The sequence below is a fragment of the Impatiens glandulifera genome, chromosome 9, assembly GCF_907164915.1.
Source record: "Impatiens glandulifera chromosome 9, dImpGla2.1, whole genome shotgun sequence".
NCBI classification, from domain to species: domain Eukaryota; kingdom Viridiplantae; phylum Streptophyta; class Magnoliopsida; order Ericales; family Balsaminaceae; genus Impatiens; species Impatiens glandulifera.
This window is the reverse complement of record NC_061870.1, coordinates 31420980-31445266: the sequence shown is the minus strand read 5'-3', so window position 1 is coordinate 31445266 and position 24287 is coordinate 31420980. Positions and strand designations below refer to the sequence as shown.

General features: G+C 30.9%; 5 protein-coding genes across 6 annotated transcripts; 2 read left to right on the top strand and 3 right to left on the bottom strand.

The window, feature by feature from the left end:
• Nucleotides 1–5221: 5221 nt before the first annotated feature.
• LOC124916237 (B3 domain-containing protein REM10-like) lies at nt 5222–7060 on the top strand. Its single transcript, XM_047456966.1, has 8 exons — nt 5222–5341; nt 5414–5771; nt 5843–5970; nt 6060–6293; nt 6386–6425; nt 6500–6600; nt 6683–6873; nt 7009–7060. Exons 1-8 carry the CDS (start codon nt 5222–5224, stop codon nt 7058–7060), a joined length of 1224 nt encoding a protein of 407 aa, XP_047312922.1.
• A 2590-nt stretch (nt 7061–9650) lies between these two features.
• On the top strand, nt 9651–11304 carry LOC124915388 (4-hydroxyphenylpyruvate dioxygenase). The gene is made up of 2 exons (XM_047456095.1): nt 9651–10867; nt 10971–11304. Exons 1-2 carry the CDS (start codon nt 9714–9716, stop codon nt 11152–11154), a joined length of 1338 nt encoding a protein of 445 aa, XP_047312051.1. The 5' UTR covers nt 9651–9713; the 3' UTR covers nt 11155–11304.
• Nucleotides 11305–11335: 31 nt separating this feature from the next.
• LOC124915387 (ABC transporter D family member 2, chloroplastic) lies at nt 11336–15966 on the bottom strand. Its single transcript, XM_047456094.1, has 10 exons — nt 15479–15966; nt 15196–15391; nt 15052–15119; nt 14638–14964; nt 14394–14558; nt 12876–13104; nt 12494–12729; nt 12113–12404; nt 11753–12036; nt 11336–11670 (listed from the first exon to the last, which is right to left on the bottom strand). Exons 1-10 carry the CDS (start codon nt 15704–15706, stop codon nt 11464–11466), a joined length of 2232 nt encoding a protein of 743 aa, XP_047312050.1. The 5' UTR covers nt 15707–15966; the 3' UTR covers nt 11336–11463.
• Nucleotides 15967–17235: 1269 nt separating this feature from the next.
• On the bottom strand, nt 17236–19309 carry LOC124913799 (serine/threonine-protein kinase AGC1-7-like). 2 transcript variants are annotated; one of them, XM_047454211.1, is made up of 3 exons: nt 19263–19309; nt 18422–19114; nt 17236–18353 (listed from the first exon to the last, which is right to left on the bottom strand). In XM_047454211.1, the coding sequence occupies exons 2-3, from the start codon at nt 19048–19050 to the stop codon at nt 17453–17455; spliced, it is 1530 nt and encodes a 509-aa protein (XP_047310167.1). In that variant the 5' UTR covers nt 19051–19114; nt 19263–19309; the 3' UTR covers nt 17236–17452. The 2 variants fall into 2 exon arrangements, with proteins under 2 accessions (XP_047310167.1, XP_047310168.1); XM_047454212.1 differs by lacking the exon at nt 19263–19309 and having other exon boundaries at nt 18422–19115.
• A 1433-nt stretch (nt 19310–20742) lies between these two features.
• Nucleotides 20743–23092, bottom strand: LOC124913800 (inosine-5'-monophosphate dehydrogenase 2-like). Its single transcript, XM_047454213.1, has 4 exons — nt 22050–23092; nt 21655–21834; nt 21214–21471; nt 20743–20985 (listed from the first exon to the last, which is right to left on the bottom strand). The coding sequence occupies exons 1-4, from the start codon at nt 23043–23045 to the stop codon at nt 20914–20916; spliced, it is 1506 nt and encodes a 501-aa protein (XP_047310169.1). The 5' UTR covers nt 23046–23092; the 3' UTR covers nt 20743–20913.
• Between the last annotated feature and the right edge of the window lie 1195 nt (nt 23093–24287).

Here is a 24287-nt window from a genome sequence, read left to right as displayed (position 1 = left end):
CTTCACGAAGAACAATCAGAAACAATGACAAACAAGTGACATATCACATTTAACTTATCAAAATCTCAATTTTATTTTTCAAAATTCTAACCATCCGCTAAAAACTTATTGTTCTAATCCTCTAGTTGCAGGCAAATTATTCAAATGAAATCCATAATTTCTAGTTTGATGTTTCGCATTGAATATATAACCTATTACACATAGGGTGAAATTTAGAGAGAGAAGACAAAGTGGGTCTTAGAAATGGTGGATGAGATTTTGGAGATTAAGATTTAAATGAGAAGAATATGAATCGGGTGAAGGAAGAGAGAGAATGAAATAATTATTTATTTATTTATTAAATGTAAAGAAAAAGTATGTTTGAAATGAAAAAAAAAGTTTAAACAAAATATAAAATAAATATCCACGTGGATAAAAAATTAACTCCGTTTGAAACATTCCGTTATGTCAAATAATTTTGACACATTTTGACAAGTTTGTATACATAAATAGAATTTTACAACTTTGTAAATAAATTTGACACCTCCCTCCAACTTTATAAATAAAATTGACATTCTTCCTTTATAAAATTACGTTATTATATAACAAGATTAAACCATTTCAACTAATTTTATAATATTTAGATGTACTAAGTATTAAGATTTCGTCAATATTTACCTATCTTCCAATCATTCTAAAATTTACAAAATATTTTTATAAAAAAATTAAAATCTTTAAAAACAATATATTATAAATAGTATTTTTTAAATTATTATATAAATTTAAATAGATTACAGAATTAATTAAAATTTTATATTATAAAAATATATATTTTTATTTTATATTTTAACAATTATAAATTTTTATTAATATTATGTTTTGTCTAGGTTTAAGATTTAGGTATAGAAGAAATATAAAGTGTAAGGTTTTGAGTACATGAAACTTGACACTGACATTCATTATTTTTTATAATATAATTGATAAGATTATGAATAAAAAATAACAGATTTTTAAATTAGGCAAATTTAAAAATTAATTATAAATTTAATGTTAAATAAAATATTATTTCCATTTAAATAATTATTTTTATTTATCATTATAAATAATATTTTTAAAATTTATTTAACAAAAAAAAAATATTATTTTTTAAATAACTTAATTTTTTTTAGATCATATTTATAACGGTATATCAAACTTTAGTGACCGAGATTAAACAATTGAGTAATCATCTTAATTATGATATGACCATAAATAAATTATAATATAAATTTTGTATAATATAATTTCTAAGGCATATTGGTGATATCATAATATCTGTATGCTAGAAGGAAAAAAATATATTGTATAATATTTCATTCAAAATATACTTATATAAATGTATGTGAGTTAATTTTGGTTTTATTTATTATTATTATTATTATTAATTTTCAAAAATATATAATTTTTTCTTAAAAATAATGAAAAAGAGAAAAATAATTATTTGAAAATTAAGTTATTTAAAATATGATTATTCATGATAATTTTGAAGATATGATAATTTTTTTTAATAAGATTTAAAATCTATTAATATAATAAAAAAAAATCAAAAAAAAATATATATTTTAATATTTTGATTAATAAATTTAATAATATGTTAAATAATAGTGGTCTTTGTGAAAATAAGTTGAAAATGTGCGATTAGAACATAAAAAAAGACAAGTGATATAATATATTTTGTTTTGGTTATTTAAATATTGAGAACCAAACAAGGCCTAGTAAGTGTAATGATCATTTTATATAAATTCGGTCAAACTTTTTCCTATATTCATTATTCTGGTAGTTAATATCATTTATTTTATTTATACACCATAATAGTATTTTTGCTATAAAATATTAAGATGTTCTGAAGCTAGATAGTTACTGTACAAATGTGTAAATGACAACTTATACCTATTGAAATGACAACTCTATACATTTATAAAATATTGAAAAGTAAAAAATTTGACAGAAATTATATACGTTAGTTTTGAATGGATTAAAAATATAAAAATAATAATAATAAAATTTTTAATCCATTCAAAATTTAACGCATATTCTAGTCAATTTTTTTGTCAAAAATTTTAAGCTGCTTATTATTTCTCAAAAAAATTATTATCAAGTAAATTATTTTATTTAGTCATTAACTTTTATTTTTAAATAATATTAACATTTCTCATATTTATTTAATAATTATAAGATCATGTTATCAAATAAATTTGTAAGTATAAAATGATTAATTTTATATATTTGGTTATTTTAGCTCAAGTGAGATAAAAATTGTCATTGAACTATTTTATAACCTAAATAGATTTTAGTGAAGTGAATTGGATTTTAATCCAATTGTTTTGGTTAGTTAATACTTTTAACTTATATATAATTGAGATTTTTTTTCTTAAAATGAGAGGAAAAAATAATAATGATAGATGATTTTGAGAATGTAATAATTATTTGTGATAAAAAAAAACTTAAAGGGTATTATATATAAATAAAATAAAAAATAAATATTTTAGTATTTTAGTTAATTAAATTAGTGATGCGATTTAAAAAAAAAACGGCCTTATATAGTTGAGTACTTTTTTTCTTTTCCTTTTTAATACTTTTACAATTTATATATTTTACATTTGACACCTTATACCAATATAATTTTTACGCTTATCAAATGTACTGGTGATATAAATGTATTAATGTAATAAATTTAGCTCGTTTATATTAGTAATTGGTAATTATGGGATAATATTTATTTTTAAACCAGTTTGACATGATTGAAAAAAAAAAACTATTTTTTTAAATATATATTTTATTTAATAAATAGAATGATTTGATGGATGAAAGGAGAAAATGAGATCGTTTGATTTTGAGTAAAATCATCGAGAAAAGTAAAAACTGAATTAAATAAATAAAATTTCTCAATTTATTCTCTCTTTATATATATATATATATATTTTAACAATTAATCTCTCTCCTATTCTCTGTCTCAAATTACCTTCATCTATCCTTCCAAAGTTAATAAATATTAAATTGAAAACATGATATTAAGAGAAAATAAATAAAAACAAAAAATAAAAGTTAAAATTAAAAATTAAAATACTTTGCTTAATAAGTTATCGATGTAAATTCTCAGAAAAAACGATTAATTCTCCGGACAAAATTTATCGCTTTACGGAATAAATCTCAAAAAATATTATAATAATAATATTATAAATGATATGCATCCGACAAATCCAAAAAAATAATTAAAATATTAACTCAATTAATCATTCCAGATTTTTAACAAATACCTAATAAGTTCCGAGGATCACTCAAGAAATCTGAGTGATACTCTATAAAATAAAAAAATATATATTATATATTAATAACTTTTACATTTTATTATTAAAAATATAAAATTTTAAAGTTTATTCTATTATTTGAAAACCGAACAAAACAGTAAGGTCTGTGTACAAAACAGTAAGGTCTGTGTGGAATCAAAATATCAAACAAGTCAGATAAAGAGAAAGAGGAGAGATGATGATAAGATTGACAAAGGAAATGACTTGTCATGGATCTTCATCAATTGCCTCTCTCTCCCTCACTGATCCAAACTCAATTGTCTTGTCAAATTAAAATTTTTAAAAAATTGTTTAATCTTTACTATTTTTTTATTTAATTATTTTTTTATCTATCAAAATATTAAATTATTTTTTATTTAATTTATCATTCATTTAAAAAAAAAATTGAGTATTTTGTTCATAAATAATATCTAAAAAAAATTATTAGATAGATATTATTGGAAAAAAACTATGATAAAATAAAAAAAAACATGAATCAAACTCATCAATGTAACTAGATAAAAAGTACTTGTAATTACTAATTACTATTCATAAGTAACTACAATCTTGAAAAAAAATAAAAAAAATCTTGGGAATTTTCTGGCTGATTTGATTTTGAGTTATTGGATCCCAAACCTCAATTATCACGTTATATTTCAAATAAAATAATTAAAATATCAAAATTATCATTTTTTAAATATTTAATTTTATATTATTAAAAAATATTATTAATATATATATATATATATATCTTATATTTATTTTATTATATTATAAAATTATTTTTATATAAATTAAATTAATAAATTTTATTTAAATAAAAATTATTAAATAAAAATAAATTCCAAATATAAATAAAATTATACTCTACTATATTATGTAATATACCATTTAAATTTAAATAGTTTAAATAAATAATTATACTAGAAAATAAAGTTAAATATATTTAAATAAAAATATTAATTAATTTATAATTATATCTCATTTAAATTAAATATTTATAAAGAAATTTATTTAAATATTTTTATATAAATTAACTTTAAATAATTATTCTAATAGACTTATTTGATTTTTAATTATTATCTTATAAAATTTATTTAATGTAAATTTTTTATATTAATTATATTAAATAAAAATATATACACAGTATAAATAAAATTATAATATACTATATTATCTTATATAATATTATAATAATAATAATAATTTATAAAATTAGTATTCATTTAAATTTTTATTTATGTATTAATGAAAGTTAATTTTAATTGATATATAGTTTTTTTAATATTTAATATGTATTTTATTATATTTTAATATAAACTAATTTATTTAAAGATGTATTATTAATTGAGAGGGGGAGAAGAGGGGATATTATTAATATTAAAAAATTAATTTTTTTTTAATTTAATCAAAAACAATATTTTTTTTAATAAATCCTAATAAAACCCCCCAATAACCTATTCCTTAAATAAACTAGAAAAAAATATATTGTTAAATATAATTTCAAAGGGTTTGATTTTATTTAAACATTAATTTACTTCTATTTCATCCCTCACTAAATTATTAAATAAAATATTTTTTAAGTATTTTTACTAAAACTAGTATATAATCGGTATATTTGTACGAGTAATGATATAAAAAATTATAATTTTTTTTAAGTATATTATTTTTTATTTTATTTTTAACTATTTTAAATTTTGGACGTTTGACTTAAATATTTATTTATTTTAGTATAATTAGCCTGTGATGTTGAAAATTCGGACAATCTAAATATCAAGCATAATTATATACATATATTATTTTTATTTTATTTTATTTTTTATAATATTTAAAATTAAAATTTGGAGAATATAACAAATTTGACAAGACCCTTATATATGGAATAAAGAATGTTCAGATTTTGCATAGCATCTACAATGAAGACAAAAACAATCTCCGCCATCGTCGCCACCGCCTCCGTCGCTGCCCTCACCACCGTCTTTGGATACGATCCTCACTTTTTCCAGCCCCTCCTCCCCGGATTCCAAAACGGGATTGTAAGAACAACAAAACTAATGTCTATTTTTTCTTTGTATTGTTTTGAAACGATTCTGAAATTTCTGTTGCAGAACATTCCAGAAGCATTCATGATGAGATACTTAAACGAAGAGTTGAAAAAGAGGAGTAGAGATGTCCCCGTAATAATCAGAAAGCATAACAGAGAGTGGGTGATTCATCTCAGAGGCCGGAGACTCGAGAAGGGTTGGCCGGAGTTTGTTGATTCGTACTACTCGTTTCCCGATTCCGGCGACAAGAAGAAGATGGACGTTGGTGACATCGTAATATTCAAACACAAAGGAAACCTAGTATTCGAAGTGTCTGTTTATGATGCCAACACAAGTTTAGAAAAATTACCATATCACCACCCGAATAAACATAATAATCAGTCAATAAACAAGAAAAGGAAGAAGAATGAGATGATGAAAAGTAAGTAATAGATCTAGCTCTCTTCTTTAATTTATTTTAATAAACAACATATATAAGTTCTCATTTCACAGATCCAGAGGAGTTTGAGAATAATCAGAAAAAGAGGAAATCCATGACTGCAGCAGAATCAAAATCAAATATTCTCTCCCCTGTTTACGAAGTAAACATTACGTTGCGTAACATGAAAAGAAATATGCAGGTAAAAATGAATGAAATTTAGTAATTTAATTAATGAATGACATTGCATGCATGATTATTAATAATTTATGAATTTGTTTATATATACAGTACCTTCCAAGAAAATTGGTTAGTGAGAATGGACTAGAAAGGAACTGTAATATGAAATTGGATTATGAAAAAGGGAGGAGCTGTGTAGTAGAAGCAAAATTTTACCCTAGCAAATCATATTCCTACATTACAAAGGGTTGGACAGATTTCCAAACTAAGAATCACTTAAAGCCTGAAGATCGCATCAAATTTCAACTTATCAAGAATGGCCAAATACCTCATTTTCGTGTTACTGTAATTACTGCTATCCCTAATTAATTTAAAGATTAACAAACTGATCAAGTCTTATAATACATGTTTGTTTAATGTTTTGCTGAATTGATTAGAAGGTGCAGAAGAAGAATGATCATAAAGAGCTGATGATCAGTAAGTAAATCTATCTATATTTGAATATAGCTCTTTCATGATCTGTTAAAAGTTTGTAAAATCTAAAACTTCAGCCCAGAAGAAGAAGAAGATTGAGGCTGATAAAAAGAGAAAAAGGGTTTACCCTTATTTCGACACATTCATCCGGTTGAGCAACTTGGAAAAGAAAAAACTGGTAGTAATTTGAAAGATAAATCTAATCCATTAGTAGAGGGCAAGTTTAAGTTTAATTTAATTTAATTTTTGTATGTATGTAGTACGTGCCAATAGGTTTTGTTAGAGAGAATGGGTTAGAAAGACACTTCAAGATGATAGTGAAAAACGAGAGAGGAAGGAAGTGGGAAGCAGATGCAAGATTCAGTGCAGGAAAATCATATTTCTACATTACAAAGGAGGGTTGGGATAGCTTCCTAATTGTCAATGGCCTAAAGATTGGAGATTGCTTGAGGTTTCAACTCATCAAGAATGCTCAAAAGCTTGTTTTTCTTTTCAATGTAACTACTCTTCTTTCTTTATGCTATAGCTAACTTTTTTTTATCAATATCATTCTGGCTATTAATATCCTGTTTCTATATTTTTGAAGAAAGTTGGTTGATGATGATGAAGATGAAGAGGGCAAAGTGAATGTTAATTAGTCTATTGATATTGTGTTTATTTAACTACTCAATTTCAACTCTTATGACATATGTGACTTTTCTTTTAGAAAGCCTTAATTCAATGTTGCATATTTATTAGAACTTTAATTAACTTATGTAATATAATAATTTATTTTCAAAAGATTATTTAATTCAAATAGATGAAGCCTAATATATTGGGATATGTACAAGGAAAGACAATGTGACATGTCATGTGCAGACCACATGGGATAGTAGTGAAAAAAATCAATGGAATAGTGAAAGGCTTTAAATAAAGGTGTTTAAAAGTTTATATATATATATATATATATATGGCAAATATATTTATTTTTTTTAAATAACATAATATCATTGAAGAAGACTTTGAAAAGATTAAAAAATTACCAGAGTCATGATTCAGGTAGAACAAACTTTTGCTAATAAAAATGAAGGACACAAAATCACAAATAACGAAATAAAAGTGACTTTCTCATATATAATGACAAATTAACCAATTTTTTTCACAAGTGAGAATTCGTCTTCAATTTCGAATGAGTGAGTTTTCATCAAAAAATAATTTCATTCCAAGCAAACTCCACACCATTTTGAACCCTTGAAAATGCTCTTGGGTTTCTCTCCATCCAAATGCTGTTGTCAAAGAAACACCTAAAGACATTTGAAATAAAATCATTACCATCTGTCTTGATGATTGTCATTTCCTTGATATCAGTCCATTTTTTTGGGAAAATTAAAGAGACTCATTGATATAGAGAACTTACCCCCAAAGCAAGGAAGCAAATAAAAAGTCCCCAAAGAGCTGGTCAATGTTCTCGCTTACTCGAACTAACCTGGTCGACTGGTCAGTGAATGGTCGGAATCCTTCTTTAGAGAGAATAGAGTGTACAGGAAAGAGGAAGTAGATATGAGAGAAACTGATTTTTCTTTTTTTCTATATGTTAATAAATGAAATGCCCTAATAGGCTTTAATTTTTGTTAAGCCCAAAACAATTTGAGCTGACCACAACATCGTCTTATTAGAATAAGAGATAAAACACTATTATAAATAATAGGGTAATCTTCGAACTAGGGGTCATGCCAAAACATAATTTCGTTCTCATTCCCAAACTGAACTTTGATCATCTTACCAACACTATTTGAGCTTCAAAATTATTTTAAGAGAACATGCAATTTATATCTTGATATTGCACGTCCAAATGTTTATTTCTTTTCTAAACCTTGAATGAACACATTTGACCCATAACAAGTATTGGTTTTTCTCCGATGCCCAAAAATGTCGATATGTGAGAGTTTTATTCCAAGTAACGCAATCTTTAATTCAATTCTACATTCTTCTTTCGGCTTATAAACATGAAACCACTACAACATTTTAACTCCGCGCCTTGAGTTCCCCAGATGAAGTTCTTCATCAAATGATCAAACTCTTTCATAACTTTCTTTGGGAGGAACATCTGCTGCGTCATTCGATGATGCCCATATCATTTCTCATGACTAATTCAATTCGTCCCGCATAAGATGATCTCTTTGTAGCCCATCCCATGATAATGTTCTTCACATTTTCAATCAATGACCTGCAATGAGAGATTTGAAGTTGTTTTGACGAGAGCGGGATACCAAGATAACGAACTAGTAATGACTTTTCATTGATTCTCATTATGTCGAAGATGTTTGCCTTTGTTTCCTTATTCACACCACCATAAAATGCCAAACTTCTATTTTGGTTAATGCTCCATGTAAATCGATTGCCACATGCCAACCATTTCTCATCTGACAATCGATTTACATGGAGCGGTTAATAACCTTACATGATTCTATCAAAGATTTACATGAAAATTTGTTGTATAAATTCTAATTTTCAAACATTAAAAGTCGCATAGACAAACATTATAAATGATTATAAGAACTTTTGACCTAAAAACAAATCATTCAAAATAGAATGAAGCACTTCAAATAATGTGTGAAACGTTTTACATAATGTAAAAATTGTTTTACATGAAACAATGATTCGCTTTACATGACACTCTGTCAAACAATTTACATGAAAATTTGCTCTATATATTTCAACAAATTTTTATTTATTATTATCTTTTCTCTCAAGTAGACGCAAGACCGACATGTGATAAGCCGACAAGCCCTCGGGCTAGAGTAGCTCATTTATTTCAAATAGTAAGATGTTTAGTTAAATCTATTTCATTTTTAAACATAAAAAATTATAACTTAGTGGTTTAAGATAAAACTTATAATTTTTATTTGGTTATGGGTCATTTTTCATGGACGGAAGTATGATGAATTATAATATTAAAAATGTATTTATTAACATAAATGTAATCTAAAAAACTAGCACAATAAACCCCATAGTTTAACAATTTTATAGAATTATTATAATATAATTTACTAATGGAAAGAGACCAATTTGCAACTTGTCACATATAATGGATAATTTCGACTAATGGATAATTTCGTGAGCCAGATGAGATGACTACTCTTGTCATAAGAGCCAAACAATTGGCAAAACCCATTAGGAATTTTGAAGTAAATAAATAAATGAATACTATTATTAATATATAATAAGTAATCAAATTGGTCACGAGTTTCAAATCCCACCAGCTAAAATACACATCCTCTCTCCTCCTTCATTGCAATATACATCAATCAAATGGGCGGGCAAGTAACCGACGATGCCACGGCGCCGACCACTCTAACTACTGGAATGGAAAGCTTCCATCTGGTAGGTTATGCCAATTTCGTCCGCGCCAATCCTAAATCAGACCGTTTCAAAGTGAAGAAATTCCATCACATCGAATTCTGGTGCTTAGACGCCACCAATGCCGCCCGCCGCTTTTCCTGGGGTTTGGGAATGCCCATCGTTGCTAAATCCGACCTCTCCACTGGTAACTCCACCCATGCCTCCTACCTTCTCCGGTCAGGGGACTTCTCTCTCCTCTTCACCGCTCCTTACTCCCCCACCATTTCTTCCTCCTCCCCTTCCATCCCCACCTTCGATTTCTCCGCCTGCCGCTCCTTCTGCTACTCCCACGGCCTCGCCGTCCGTTCAATAGCAATCGAGGTCGACGATGCCCAACAAGCATTCTCCACAAGCGTGGCTAACGGCGCCAAACCTTCATCTCCCCCTATCCTACTCGACCACGGCCGCGCCGTCATCGCCGAAGTCCATCTCTACGGCGACGTGGTATTGCGTTACATCAGCTATAATAATACAGAGCAAGAGGAGGGAATCGATTCACGGTTCTTGCCAGGGTTCGAGCCAATGGAAGAAACATCATCCTACCCTTTGCTAGATTTCGGCATCCGACGGCTAGACCATGCCGTCGGGAACGTGCCAGTCTTAGCTCCGGTGGTTGATTACCTGAAAGGGTTCACTGGATTTCACGAGTTTGCGGAATTCACGGCGGATGACGTGGGGACGAGCGAGAGCGGGTTGAATTCTGTGGTGCTTGCTAACAACGACGAGATGGTTCTGTTTCCGTTGAACGAGCCGGTGTATGGAACCAAGAGGAAGAGTCAGATACAGACGTACCTGGAGCATAACGAAGGTCCTGGAGTGCAGCATCTAGCGCTAATGAGTGAAGACATATTCAGAACATTGAAAGAGATGAGGAAGAGGAGTGGATTAGGTGGGTTCGAGTTCATGCCTTCTCCACCACCCACTTATTACCGGAATTTAAAGAACAGGGCCGGAGATGTGTTGACCGATGAACAGATAAAGGAATGTGAGGAATTGGGTATCTTGGTTGATCGCGATGATCAAGGCACTTTGCTTCAGATTTTCACTAAACCCGTCGGCGACAGGTATAGTAATAGTAATAATTCCATAGATGGAATTTGTTAGTTTAAGCTGTGTATTATAATAATAGTACTAACCATTTGTGGTTTCCTTTTTGAGTATGAGCAGGCCAACAATCTTCATAGAGATAATTCAGAGAGTTGGCTGTGTGGTCGAGGACAACACAGGCAAGCCTTACCAAAAGGGTGGGTGTGGAGGTTTCGGAAAAGGGAACTTTTCCGAGCTTTTCAAATCAATTGAAGATTACGAGAAGACACTCGAAGCTAAATGCATTACTCACCCTGCCACCTGATAGTTTAAGATCCTATGATTCTAATAAAACAATGTGAACATTCAATTATGTATTGTGAGTTTGTTGTAACCTTATAAATATGTATCAGATCTTAAACCAGCTTTGTATGTGATGATGGAATCCTAATTCCTTGTTCATGTTGTTTCCAAATGATCTTTCTTTACATATAGAAAAGAAATGATGAAAGTAACTAGTAGTAGGAGTGTGTCCTTTGATCAATAACCAGTGATACAAATAGAATATTAAGTAGGTGTGATTCCTTCATTGTCTCTTGTAACCTAACCTTAACCTAACAAGCTAATTATCTACTTAATTTGTAGAGGGTTTGTATTGCTTCAAGGTATCTTCTTGATCAATGGAGGAATCAATGACATACCAGTTGGGCTTCATGCTTGAGGGATCATCATCTTCCTTTAGTATATGTAGGATCTTATTATGATGTTTGTACAGACTGCTTCTATGGCCTATGCTTACATAGGTGATACCCGCTTCTTCAATCATCTTATATAAGTGCGTCTGAGAAACAACCAAAATCAATTAGAAACTGAACTTTGATAATATGTATAATAACATTAAACACGCGCTCATAGTTATATACCTCATTGGCTTCATCTAAAGCACTGGTGGATTCGTCTAGAAGAGCCAGGTACGGTTTAGAAAGTAACAGACGAGCAAAAGCAAGACGCTGCTGCTCACCGAGAGAAAGAACACTAGACCATTCACATATCGTATCAAGACCGTCGAAACGAGCTAGTATGTAGCCAAGGCGAACATCATCCAATGCTTTAAGGAGATCACTTGTTGTTGGCCTTTCTGACGACTTTGTATTATTATTATTATTAACATTTCCTTTGCTTCCATCCATCAGAAAAGGAAGTGACCCTGTCACAGTACAAAAAATGAATTGTCAGGTTTTTATTTTTACAAATGAAATATTTACAGAATCATGTAGCCATACCTTGTTTGTCTTGGAAGGCTATTGAATCTTCAAACCATGTTGGATAAAGCAACTGTTGACGTAGAGTTCCCAAAACCATATATGGTCTTTGAGGAAGGAAGAATACACCACTCAATCTGCGTTTTTCAGTATCATTATTATATACGTCAAGGATCAAACTTGGTTGTTGATCGTTCGGCTGTAGATCGTCATCATTTCTTGTGTAGAATGTAATCTTCCCCCTGCCGGTGTTCCAAAGGCCAGCAATAGCTCTCAACAAAGAAGTCTTACCACTCCCACTTGGTCCCGTGACCTGTTTGTTGACCAAGTAATGATCGAGAATAAATATATTTTACAGAAACAAACAGACATTACAGAGCGTGTGTAAACTTGTCAACCAACCAGCAGATGATCCTTCTCATATATGGTTATTGAAAAGTCCCTAAGTAGTGTTGTTTCGCTTCTTGGTGCCTGTAGAGTCAAGCTCTCAATGTTGAGCAATGCTTGGTTGGTGTCCAAGGACCCATTTGTCTCTGAAGATGTCTCACTTTTCATATTGCAGTAAGAAGTATGAATCTCTTCAGGGGCATCAGAGCCATTTCTAGAGCTGCTTCCGTCCAAGACATCATCAAATTCACCTATGTAGAAATTCATGAAATATATTTTTCAAAAGGGTTTAACTTCTTAATATAATTATAGATAGAATTACATTACAGCTATACGAGCAATCAAGAAAACAAAAAAAATATCAGAAAAGAAGAAAAAATGAAGGCACGCAACATACCCAACCTATCAATGATTGCTGAGAAGGCACTAATTGACTGGAATTGGAATACAATGAGAGAGAAATCTCCAAGAATGTGATTAAAAGCCGAAACAGACTGATTTATGACGCCAAATTCTATCTTTCCTGAGAAATACATTGGTGCAACAACTGCAGCTGGAAGAATTTGTATTAGGTAGCGATAGCCACTGGTGAAGAACTCCAAGTTTCGAGAACTGATCAATAATCTCTGCGTAATACGAAACACACAAAATAAGGATGCACTTGTTAGTGTAAGGAAGATGTCAAAGTCAATGAAAAGGCGATGAGAAACAAGATCATCTTCACATTCACATTGTCATAGACATATTTGTATAAGTTTAGTGTGTATGTGATAAAACTGAAAAGTAAGTGTTTAATGAATACTGAATTTTAAGTTCCTAATAATTTTTTTTTTAACTAAGAAGAACTAGGACCCTCCGCTTCCATTCAAAGCGTTTCCGATGGAAGTTCCTAATAAGTTGTGATATAAATGAGAATAAAACAAAAATAAAAATATCAAAATTTTAAGTATTTGGTATCTAAGTGTATTTAATAAAACAATTTATCAATCTAAATAATTAAAGTGCTTATTTGAATTAAGTTTATTTGATAATTGTTTTCTAATATCACTTCATTATTTAGATTAAGCTCAAATTAAGGTAGAAAGTCTAGCTTAATTCGGTAAATTATGAATCACTTCACTCAAGTGTAAACGACTTTAACATGTAAACTAATCAAATTACAATATTATAAGGGTAAAATAGTTCTCAAGTATTTATCAGTCATTAATTCCACATTTTATCAAATTAATTTACATATGAAGTACTTGAAATTTAGATTTCATTTGGTTTATTCAGACTTTATTTATTCAAACACTAAACTAATTTGCTAATTAAAATTCAGCAACACTTAATTTTAATTTTATCAAATACAGTTAGTGATAAAATGTGAATTAATATCAGAAAAGTATTTAAAGACTATTTGTAACCTTATAAGGACATAATTTGACTGGTTTCATGAGTTAAAGTTGACCTTTTTCAAAAAAATAATTTGACTGGTTTCATGAGTTAAAGTTCATTGTGGACACTCATAAAATAAACTACCCTTCTCCATCAATTGTCTTTTTCTCTATCTTGTCTGAGTATTAGCTGGAGTTAAGTCATTAAAGACTATTTTACCCTTACAAAGACTTAATTTGATTGATTTCATGAGATAAAGACACTCATAAAGCTGGAGTAATTCATAGCTTAATGTATTAAGCTAGATTTTTTAGTTTAGTTTAAGTTGTATCTAAATAATTAAGTGGTTTTAAATAATAGTGTTATCAAATAAACTGAATTAAAATCAGTGTAGATTTGTGTTCCAATAAAATATATTTGGTTTGCCTCTAGGATCATTGGGTCAAACCATCTGAATGGGACACAATAAGCATGCATAACCTAACTATGGATCTTCTAGCAAATGCTGAATGCAAATCAAAGTCAATTATATCCATACCGTTAAATTCTCGTAGGCACTTCTGAAACGCTGCAACAATAGTTGCAATTCATTTCCCTCGCCACCATAAAATGCGATAGATTCAGCATTTTCTCGAACTCGTACAAGTCCAAAACGGAAATCTGCTTCTTTTTTCTCTTGCAAAAAGTTAAGAGAAACCAGTCCCTGATATATCATGCATAAAAATTCTGTTACCAAAATTCCGATCTATGGTTAAAATTAGATAAGAAGGTTAATTGCCTACCCTCCCGAGGAAAATGCTAATTGCTGTCCCACCAATTGAATATAGAATGAGTACAACAAACAATGGCGGATAGATTCCAAACAGAATGTTGCTAAATGATATCAAGTCTACTGCTGCATTAACCATTGTCAAGGAGAATGAAAGAGCTGTTGCAGTAAAAGAACTTAGATCATCAACAATCCGCTGATCTGGATTGTCAATTATCGATTGAGATTGTATCTTGTAGAATGTCTGATTCTTCAGGTATCTATCCATATAATAACTTGTCATCCAAGACCTCCATCTCAATGAAAGTACTTCCTTGCTATAGTCTCTCAGAACAAAAAACTGTGACAGAAGATATTATAAGTTGATGATATGAAACAGACAGAGAAGATCGATGCTTAAAAAGAGTGTAATGTAAAGAATGATCACCGGAATTCCACCAGCAAATGCAGCAAGATAGTAAAATAGTTGCTTCGTGAACTGTTCTTGATCCTTGTCTGGCATCATCAGATAATATTGAAACAAGCAGAATGACTAACTAATACATGGATATATATATTAATTTGAACTTACTGGCAAGGGCATTGTAGAAGTCACGTCCAAGAAAGTTGAAGCCAACACTGATACCTGTAGTCCCTAATGTGAGAGCAAATACAGCAGCAAGCTGTATTCTCCCTTGAACTTTATCATCAGAGAACCAGTATGGAGCAGCAACTTTCCAGAATCTTCTAGCAAGTGTTGGGAGATCAGTCAGCTTCCGCTCTCCATCCTAAGCAGCCAATTTCAGTTTTCCAAATCATAGATAAGTTAGGGATAACAAAAGGAATGATAAATAATGGAAAAATGAGGGAATTACCGCTATCTCCGGCTGAGAGGAAGAATCGGCGGCGGATGCGGGAGAAATACGCTTGTATTTGCGTTTTGGTGGAGTTAATAAACTGCGAGTGGACGTCATTGAAACAGATTGTAGATTTGAATTGGAGAAGATCGGAATTGGCGTAATAGCGTTAATGCTCTTGCGAAGACGACTATGAGAAGGAGGTGGAGGAGGAGGACGAGATATACAAGTACAAGACGGCGCCATGGAATCTGAGTTGGAGGAAACTGTAGTTCGGAAGGAGGAATACTTCGTCGTCTACCTCACGATATCGGTTAATGAAGTTTCCCTATTTTGTCAATATGCGTTGAAGGAAGGAAACGTGATTCTGTAGCTTTTCATCGTTTCAGTTCTTCTTTAGATTTTGCTGCTTTGCTCCATTTCTCTTCGTTTGTTCGTTCTGCTTCTACTTCTGCAGCAGAAAGAAAGAAAGAGCACCGAAACTGGCCAATTGCTTACAAGCTTATCAAAAGAAAATGAAATAAAAAAAACTGCTAAAAGAGGAAAGAGGTTTCGGTATTGCCACGTTCGTAACTAAAGGGAAAATTTGAAGAAATGGTCAATGTTATTTGATTTTTTTTATCAGCACGTATAATGGTGACACTTTTACAAATTTTTTTTTTTTTTTTCACGAAATTGTATCATGAAAAGTCGACAATACGTCTCTCAGCCGGCATTCGCGAGACGCAACCGACATTACGTCTTGCGAATGCCGATTGCGTCTCGCGATTATAGACTTTTCGTAACGGAACATTTTCGTCCCAAAAAACAGTTTTACCAGCGCATAAACATTTAATTTTATGCTACGGTAAAAATATATATATATATATATATTTAGAGTCATTCAGTCAACTTTATTATTGAAATATTAATCTCATTATCATTTATTTTTATAATCTTGATTAATTTTTATTAAGCTTATTTGCAAATGTTCATATAATTTTATATTATTCAGCTTAGTTGAATGACAATGAAGAAGTTATTTCTTTTTATTTAAGAAAGGGTTTTTTTAAGTTAGATCTTTAATTTATAAGTCCTTTTACTTTATTCATTTTACACATTTCTTATTATTTTGACAATAGTATAAAGTTATTACATTAAATAATTTGTTTAGTGTGAGTTTATCGGTAATTGACAAATTTAATTGTCGTTCATCGTTTTTTTAGAGATGGTTCCGACACCGCATTATTGTTTTTGTTCGATTTGCTCTACTTTTTCACTCATCGTTATTAAATTTAAACGAGTTCATATTTGGAGTTATCCACAAAAAAAAATCGAAATTATTTGATATTTTTTTAAAATTTTGTAAATTTATCGTACTATTTAGTATCTAAATTCTCATTTAGCTTATTTAATATGGAACTCCTTTTCTGAATGAAAAATAAATAAAAATATTCCTATTGCTACTTCATTTTGTAGTATACAAGAGATTATTAAATCATTGAAAATTGTCAAATAAATGGAATAGGATCCTCTGTGAGATTTTTCTCACGGGATATTTTTCACAAGAAGGCACAAAAACCTTTTGTTCACCGTGCAAATAAATATATCAAAGTCATAATACTAAAACAAAATTTATTATTTTATTTAAAACTCAAATTATTCTCACAATAATATTATTATTCCTATATAAGATAATATTTCACCCATAATCAAGTAGTTAAAAAATTTGAGTGAAAAAATATTATTAAAGTAGAAAGTGACTTATATATTATAAAGATTAAGGCATAGTTAAAAGAAAAGGACAAATGAAAGTATTACATCATTTAAATAACAGTACATTTACAAGTCACTCTCTCTTTGATAATATCATGAAAAATGGAATGGACAGTGCTTAATGCATATTATTATTATTCTTAAAACTAATTAATTAATTAAATGAATAAGATAGTTTTATATATATATATGTAGGTATAAAATAAATGGTGTCCTACTAATAATAAATCCTTCTTCCTAAAAGTACTCAAAATCAGTGTGTGAAGAAGAAGAAGCTTCATTGGGGTGTGTGTTCTTGTTTTTCTCAGGTCCTCCTCCCATTTCCGGCATCTTCTTCTCCCCTGGCATCTGACCTCCATCTTTATTAGCATAAATGGCGAAATCCACCGGCTCCGGTATGTGCGGCGGAATAGCACTCCTAACCAACGCCCAATTCACCCCTTCAAAGAAAGGATGCTGCTTTATTTCAGTAGCACCCCTTCTATACGCGATTCTCTTAGCCGGTTCTTTAACCAAAAGCCCTTTAATCAGATCACGAGCAGTCCCACTTACCTGTGGACTATCAGGAAACCTCAACGGCTGTCCGACCACGTTCACAAGCGTCGCACGGTTTCCGGCACCCTTGAACGGGGTCGTGCCGTGCAACAGTTCGTATAGAAAGATCCCCAACGTCCACCAGTCCACCGCACTACCATGACCCTCTCCTCGTACGATCTCAGGAGCTAAATACTCGTGGGTTCCGACAAACGACATTGATCGGACGTTGGTCGGCTCTGCCATCAGCTCCGGTAGTGATCCACCACCTAACAGTCCAAAATCAGATTTGGATTTCCGATTCTTCTTTGATGATAGGATGTTGCGTGAGAAAAACCCTGATGGTTGAATACAACCTTGAACTGTAGATTCATCTTCTATAATACCACCGGAACCGCCACCGCCGGCACCGCCGTTGCTGTTCTGGGAAGGGGATGATTTGACAAGGGTTGGACTGACGGAGCATCGCAGGGAGAGATCAAAGTCAGACAGCATTATGTGACCTTCATCTCTTACCAATACATTTTCTGGTTTCAAATCCCTGTATACTACACCCAACATGTGTAGATACTCCATTGCCAACAGTATCTCAGTCACATAAAACCTGGTTTCAAATAATTCAAGAATCAAAACAAGAACAACTGATGAAGGGTATGAAGATAAACAAATTACCTGGCAGCTTCTTCAGTGAAATGCTTATTTGGTTGTTTTTGACGAAGGGTATGAAGATTACCACCACTGCAGAACTCCATGACCAAGCAATAGAACTTGTCAGTCTCAAAATAAGAGTATAAAGTAGGAAGAAATGGATGGTCAAGAAGACCAAGAATCTCCCTTTCCGTTTGAGCTCTAAGAAGTTTGTTTCTACTAGCAAGAGATCCTTTGTCCATGACTTTCATTGCAAAGAAAGTGTTGCTTCCTCTGAGCTCAACAAGATAGACACTACCAATGTCTCCATATCCAAGACGTTTCAGAAGCCTAAAATGGCTAAGACCAATTGGTGAATCTTTTGAAGCCAAGTTAACAGCATCCCAACGAATATCCCCACCAGTATGGGGCTTTAAATGTCCACTCGTGCTTTCAATACTGTCACTACGGTTCCCATTTACACTTGCTCTCCCAAAATTCGGCAAACCCGGTTTGCCGGATTGATCACCTCCTGCCGCCGCCCCCTTATTATTAGCTGACATAGAAGATTGATTCCCGTCTGGTCCATTGTTAATCACATTACTTTTTATCTCCAAGTTTCTAGAATCTTCGTGTCCATCTGGCTTAGAATTGTTCTTGGCAGCCAGATTCATTTTTCTGGACTCACAATGATCTCTCCTCCTCCTCCGATGACATGTAGCTGCTGGTGTTGCTTATCTGACATTAAAAGTAAAGAAAAAGGAATAATTGTGGTCTGAAAACCAAATCAGATCGAAACCCACATTACATTTTAGATCGATGAATGAATATCATTGATCAAATCCGTTTCTTTTGAATAAAAAAAGTAATGGTTTGAACAACTGACCTCATACAAATCCTTCCTGCAAATTGGAATTGGAAATGGCTTCACTTCTGCAGCATGGATGGATGGCGAATTCTGATGAAGAGAAGGCATATAGAATCAATTAGTTAAGAACGAGAGATGAGACCTAAGGCCGGTTTTCATTCATTCATTCATATAAAAGCTGCAAGTGCAATCAATAATAATATAAATTTCAACGGGAATTCCAAATCAAACCTAGATTGACCGATGGTAGAGAAACGAGAGAGAGGAAAGGAGGAATGCATGAAATCCCATTTCTTCTTCTTCGATTGAAGAATACGTTTGTGAATGGAAGCGGATAGTCGTGATTTTCGGTAAGAAAGATATTTGAGGGGAGAAATTCATGGGCATAACAGAACAGAACAGAAGATGATGAAGAAGAAGAAGGAAGAAGGATCAGGAAAACCCAAATGTCCATATAATAATAAGAAGAATCATATTATAAAACATTTTACAATTCTGTAATCAGACAACGACGTGGAGGGATGAAAGAGAGGGAAAGAAGCGGTCACCCATTTTCGAGAAACTTAAGGATCGCCGTTTTCTTCTGCCCAACGAACCAATTGTTTTTATTTTATGTTCTATTTCCGCCAGCAAGAAACGTACATTAGCGCCTCTACTTTTTCGATAACTACATTTTGGATAACAAACTTTAGAAACCCAAATTTGAAAGCTTGCTCTTTTTTTTAGAGTAAACCTCTAAACATTTCTCTATTTTTATTTCTGTTGAAGTTTAATAAATGTATTTTTTAAATTAATCATTTTGAGATCTTGAATTAATTTTTTTATTAAAGATACATTTTTTTTTCTTTTGTCAATCTTACTAATGAATGTGTCTCTTAAACTACTTTAGTGAATTATTAATATTGTAATTTTAAAGATCATATCACCTTTAAATATAGCTTAGACTATATTTTACTAACAAAAATATTAATAATTAACTTTAACTATAAGCTAAATTACTAACATGAGAATAAAACCAGTCAAAAATAACTATAATGTATAATTTTTAATAACATGTTACACATTTTATTTACATTTTATAAATTTAAAAAACTAACCCAGTATATTTCAATTTAAGACATTATTTGTGATAATTGAACACATGAAAATCTTTTATTATTAGTATAAGCCTTTTTTCAGCCAAAAATAAATAAATTGTAGAACTGATGTTTTTAATAGTAAAATGAATGTGTTTGTATTGACAATTCTATATATAAAGTTTGCAATATTATCTAAAAGTTTTATTGGAAAATAGCTTCAAGTCATTTTAATAAAAAAAAAATAATATAGGTTTTATTATTGTTTGGCGAAGTCAATTTTCAATATATTTGAAAAATCAAGAATTTTTAAACATTACATAAACCAAGATTTAGTCATTTGAGTGCATATAAAATCGAGTAAACTAAAAATCTCAAGTTTCTTCTATACCCACTAGAAAATGCTTATGAAGAGTTATGAATAATAGATAAAATGCTGTCGATTTTATTATTGCACAGAATAATTCAAATGAACAAGGGATGAAAAATAGTAAACAAGACTCTAATCTCAAGACTTAAGTTTTGGTACACACGTAGCTAAGCATTTGTTCCTTCACTCAATGATCACTCCATCTAATAATCTTACCTTCGGATCAGAAGGATTTCTTCTCATACGACACAAGCCCGTGGATTCCACCTTCAACTTGTGCAGCTCCGGTTCGGACCTATAACAAAACAACATTATTTGTTATCAATTATCATTGCATGTGTTGAACAGCAGACATATTATTAGTCTTACCCAAATCAAACATAACCTATTCTAGTCCTACCTTATGCAAACTGATCCATGGAGTTAATAATTCTATTAAACATTTCAGATTCTATGAATAAAATGGATTTATTATGAAGTTGGTTCTAATATTGGTGAATGAAATAATGTTACATTCGCATACCTCGAGCCTCAACACAGATGATCTTAGAAGGTCATGAGCTGATTGTAGAGACGATGCACCTAGATCCTGGAATCCCTGCTTTACTGCCTGCATCGTGTAGGGTATGAACTTTAGAACCGAGCCTTTGTCTTTTACAGCTCCAACTACTCCCTGAGCTATCTTTAACTTAGCCGTGTCCCCCAAGTATCGTGCATCACTCCCTTTCGTCATGGCTTCTAGAGATCCCATTCCTCTATATTTTTTTACTCTGCAACCATTCTGTAGAGGAATATTATTCAAAGATTTAGCACAAAAAATATGAAATCATGAAGCATTTTCATTTCTAACAAACATGTAACACAATTTTCAGTAGAAAGCTAATCAAAATTGCATCTTTTTTTCTTCTTCCTGAAAGTACTATAAACATAGGCTCCAGATGTTTCTTTCATACAGATGCCTAACCTGATATTCATAAGCTCCTGGAGCCTCATTGCTTCCGGCTAAGAAACTTCCCATCATAACAGTTGAAGCACCTAGAACTAAAGCCTTGACAATATGACCAGAATTTGAAATTCCACCATCAGCAATTACAGGTACTCCATATTGTTCAGCAATAGATGAAACTTTGTAAACTGCCGTAGCCTGGATATTTTCAAATGGAAACAGAATACAACATATCAGCTGATGAAATCGGTGAATTAAAAGTTCATTTGCAACACAAAACTAGACTCTTGAGTTTGTATAAGTAAATCAGGTAACCCCTATATGACCTTTATTTCCCAATTATTGAGGGAGTGAATTCGAATAACAAGTAATCAACTGGAACTAGAACAGGTAAAATTCTCAAATTTCATTACCTGTCCTCTGCCAACAGCACAGACCTCCTGTGTGGTGCAAATGGAGCCAGACCCCATGCCTACTCTCAGCCCATCAGCCCCAGCTTGAATCAAGTTCTGTGCTTGATACATTGTCACTACATTTCCACCAATAACATCCAGTGCAGGATAAGTTCTCTTTGCATATTTTATCATGTCCATCTGATAAATTGAGTTCCCCTGTGAGCTATCCAATACAATAACATCTGCCCCAGCCTTCACCAGCTGCTCTAACCTCTCCTTATCTGATTCTCTCGTTCCAATTGAAACTCCCACCATAAATCTCCCATCAGCTCCAGTAGACGGAGTTCCCAGCTTCGGGAAGCCGCGAATTCTTTCTATATCAGCCTCTGTAACCAAACCCACAACCTCCTCATCTTCTTTGCTCACCAAAGGCACAAATTCAAGATTCTTTGCTGCCAAAAATGAAGCAGCTTCCTCAAGAGTGTAATCTGACGGAGCTGAAACCGAAGATTTCTGCATATATTCAGAGACTACAATCTCTCTGTTTCCAAGAGATTCCCAATCTGATTTCATGACGAAGCCGATGAGTTCAGATTTCCTGGTTCCAGACTTGGTGACAAGAATGCAAGGAGATGAGTCAAACTCTTGAACCGAATCAATGGTATCAAAAGGGGATTTAATAACCAAATCTGAGACGGATGGGATGCGGCGGGACTTGGCGGATCGGACAATGGAGGCCTGGTCGGAAGAGGAGTTGTTTGAATGGACTATGGAAATTCCTCCGAGGGCAGCCATGGCTATGGCCATGGGAGCTTCAGAGATGGTATCCATAGGAGAGGCGACACAAGGGGTAGACAGAGAGAGATTGCGTGAGAGCTTGGTAGAAAGGTTGACAGAGTCGGTGGGGAAGTCGATGTAATGGGGAAGGAAGATGACATCGTCGTATGTGTAGGAGTATCCTTGCCGGAAAAGCTTATCCGCAGGAAAACCGTCGTCTATTACAACTCCGGCCATATGTATCGACTTCTTTTTGCAAGTAGAGAGAGAAAACTAGGGTTTATGAGAAGTACAGAGTTGAGTATAAACCAGATTTATAGTGAGAGGGAAGACATGCAAATAGAGAGGAGGTAGAGAAGGAATTCACGGCTCTTTTAGAAAAGTAGTCAAAACATAAATAAATAAATAAATAAAAGTGAATATATAATTGGACAAATAATAGTATTTTATTATAACTTATTTTATTCCAGAAAAATTAATGTAACTTTAGGGTGTGTCGGGCTTTTCATTTTTTTATTTAAAAAAATAGGTATAACTTATGATAGTGCTTATTTTGATCTTTGTCTCTTTTTTATAATAAAATCAATAAAATTTTGGGTGTTTATTCAAAAAAATAAAAAAAAAACTTTATTTTTATGAAAGATAAATTAATTTTAAATAATTAAATAAAAGATAATTTTTGTATTTTGATAGATAAGAAAAATAATTAGATAAAATGAAGTAATGGTTGAGTTTTAAATAATTTTTTTTTAAAAAACTCAATGATCAAAACCTGCTGTTTCAACTCAAAATATTTTGAAAAATGATTTAACTTAGTGTTTTTTTAGTCTCTTAGCTAAATTGGGTTAATTTGTTGATTTAAAATGATTTTTGTAAAAAAATTTTTATAAAAATTAATACATTAATAGAATTATTTGTTTATTTTTTATAAAAATTTTAGTATTTTAGTTAATAAATTAATTGATGTAATTGTGGTGAAAAAAATTATCGATATTATAAATATATAAAAATATTTTACTGCAATATATCAAAAATATTAATTTTTAATATATATTGGAAAAAAATATAGTACTATACCGAAATTATTTTTACAAGATTTTAAAATTTTGATATATCGGGATATAGCAAAATACTGCAATAATATTTATAAATATATATATATATATATATATATATATACTTATAAGAAAATAAATATATTTAATATTAATTTAATTATAAAAACATATTTTTTAAATTAAATTATAATATAATTATACTCTAATATTTAAAATATTATTTAATGTATATGACATATCTCTGGTAAATAAGATTGAAAAAAATATTTAATTATATTTCTCAATCTCTTAAAGAGATGTAAAGAAAATGAAATTAATATACCATTCTTTCAATTATTTTAATTAATATTTTTGTAATCATATCTTCAACTGTTGTAAATGAGACTGTTTTCAGCTTGAATTAAATGACCATGTATGGATA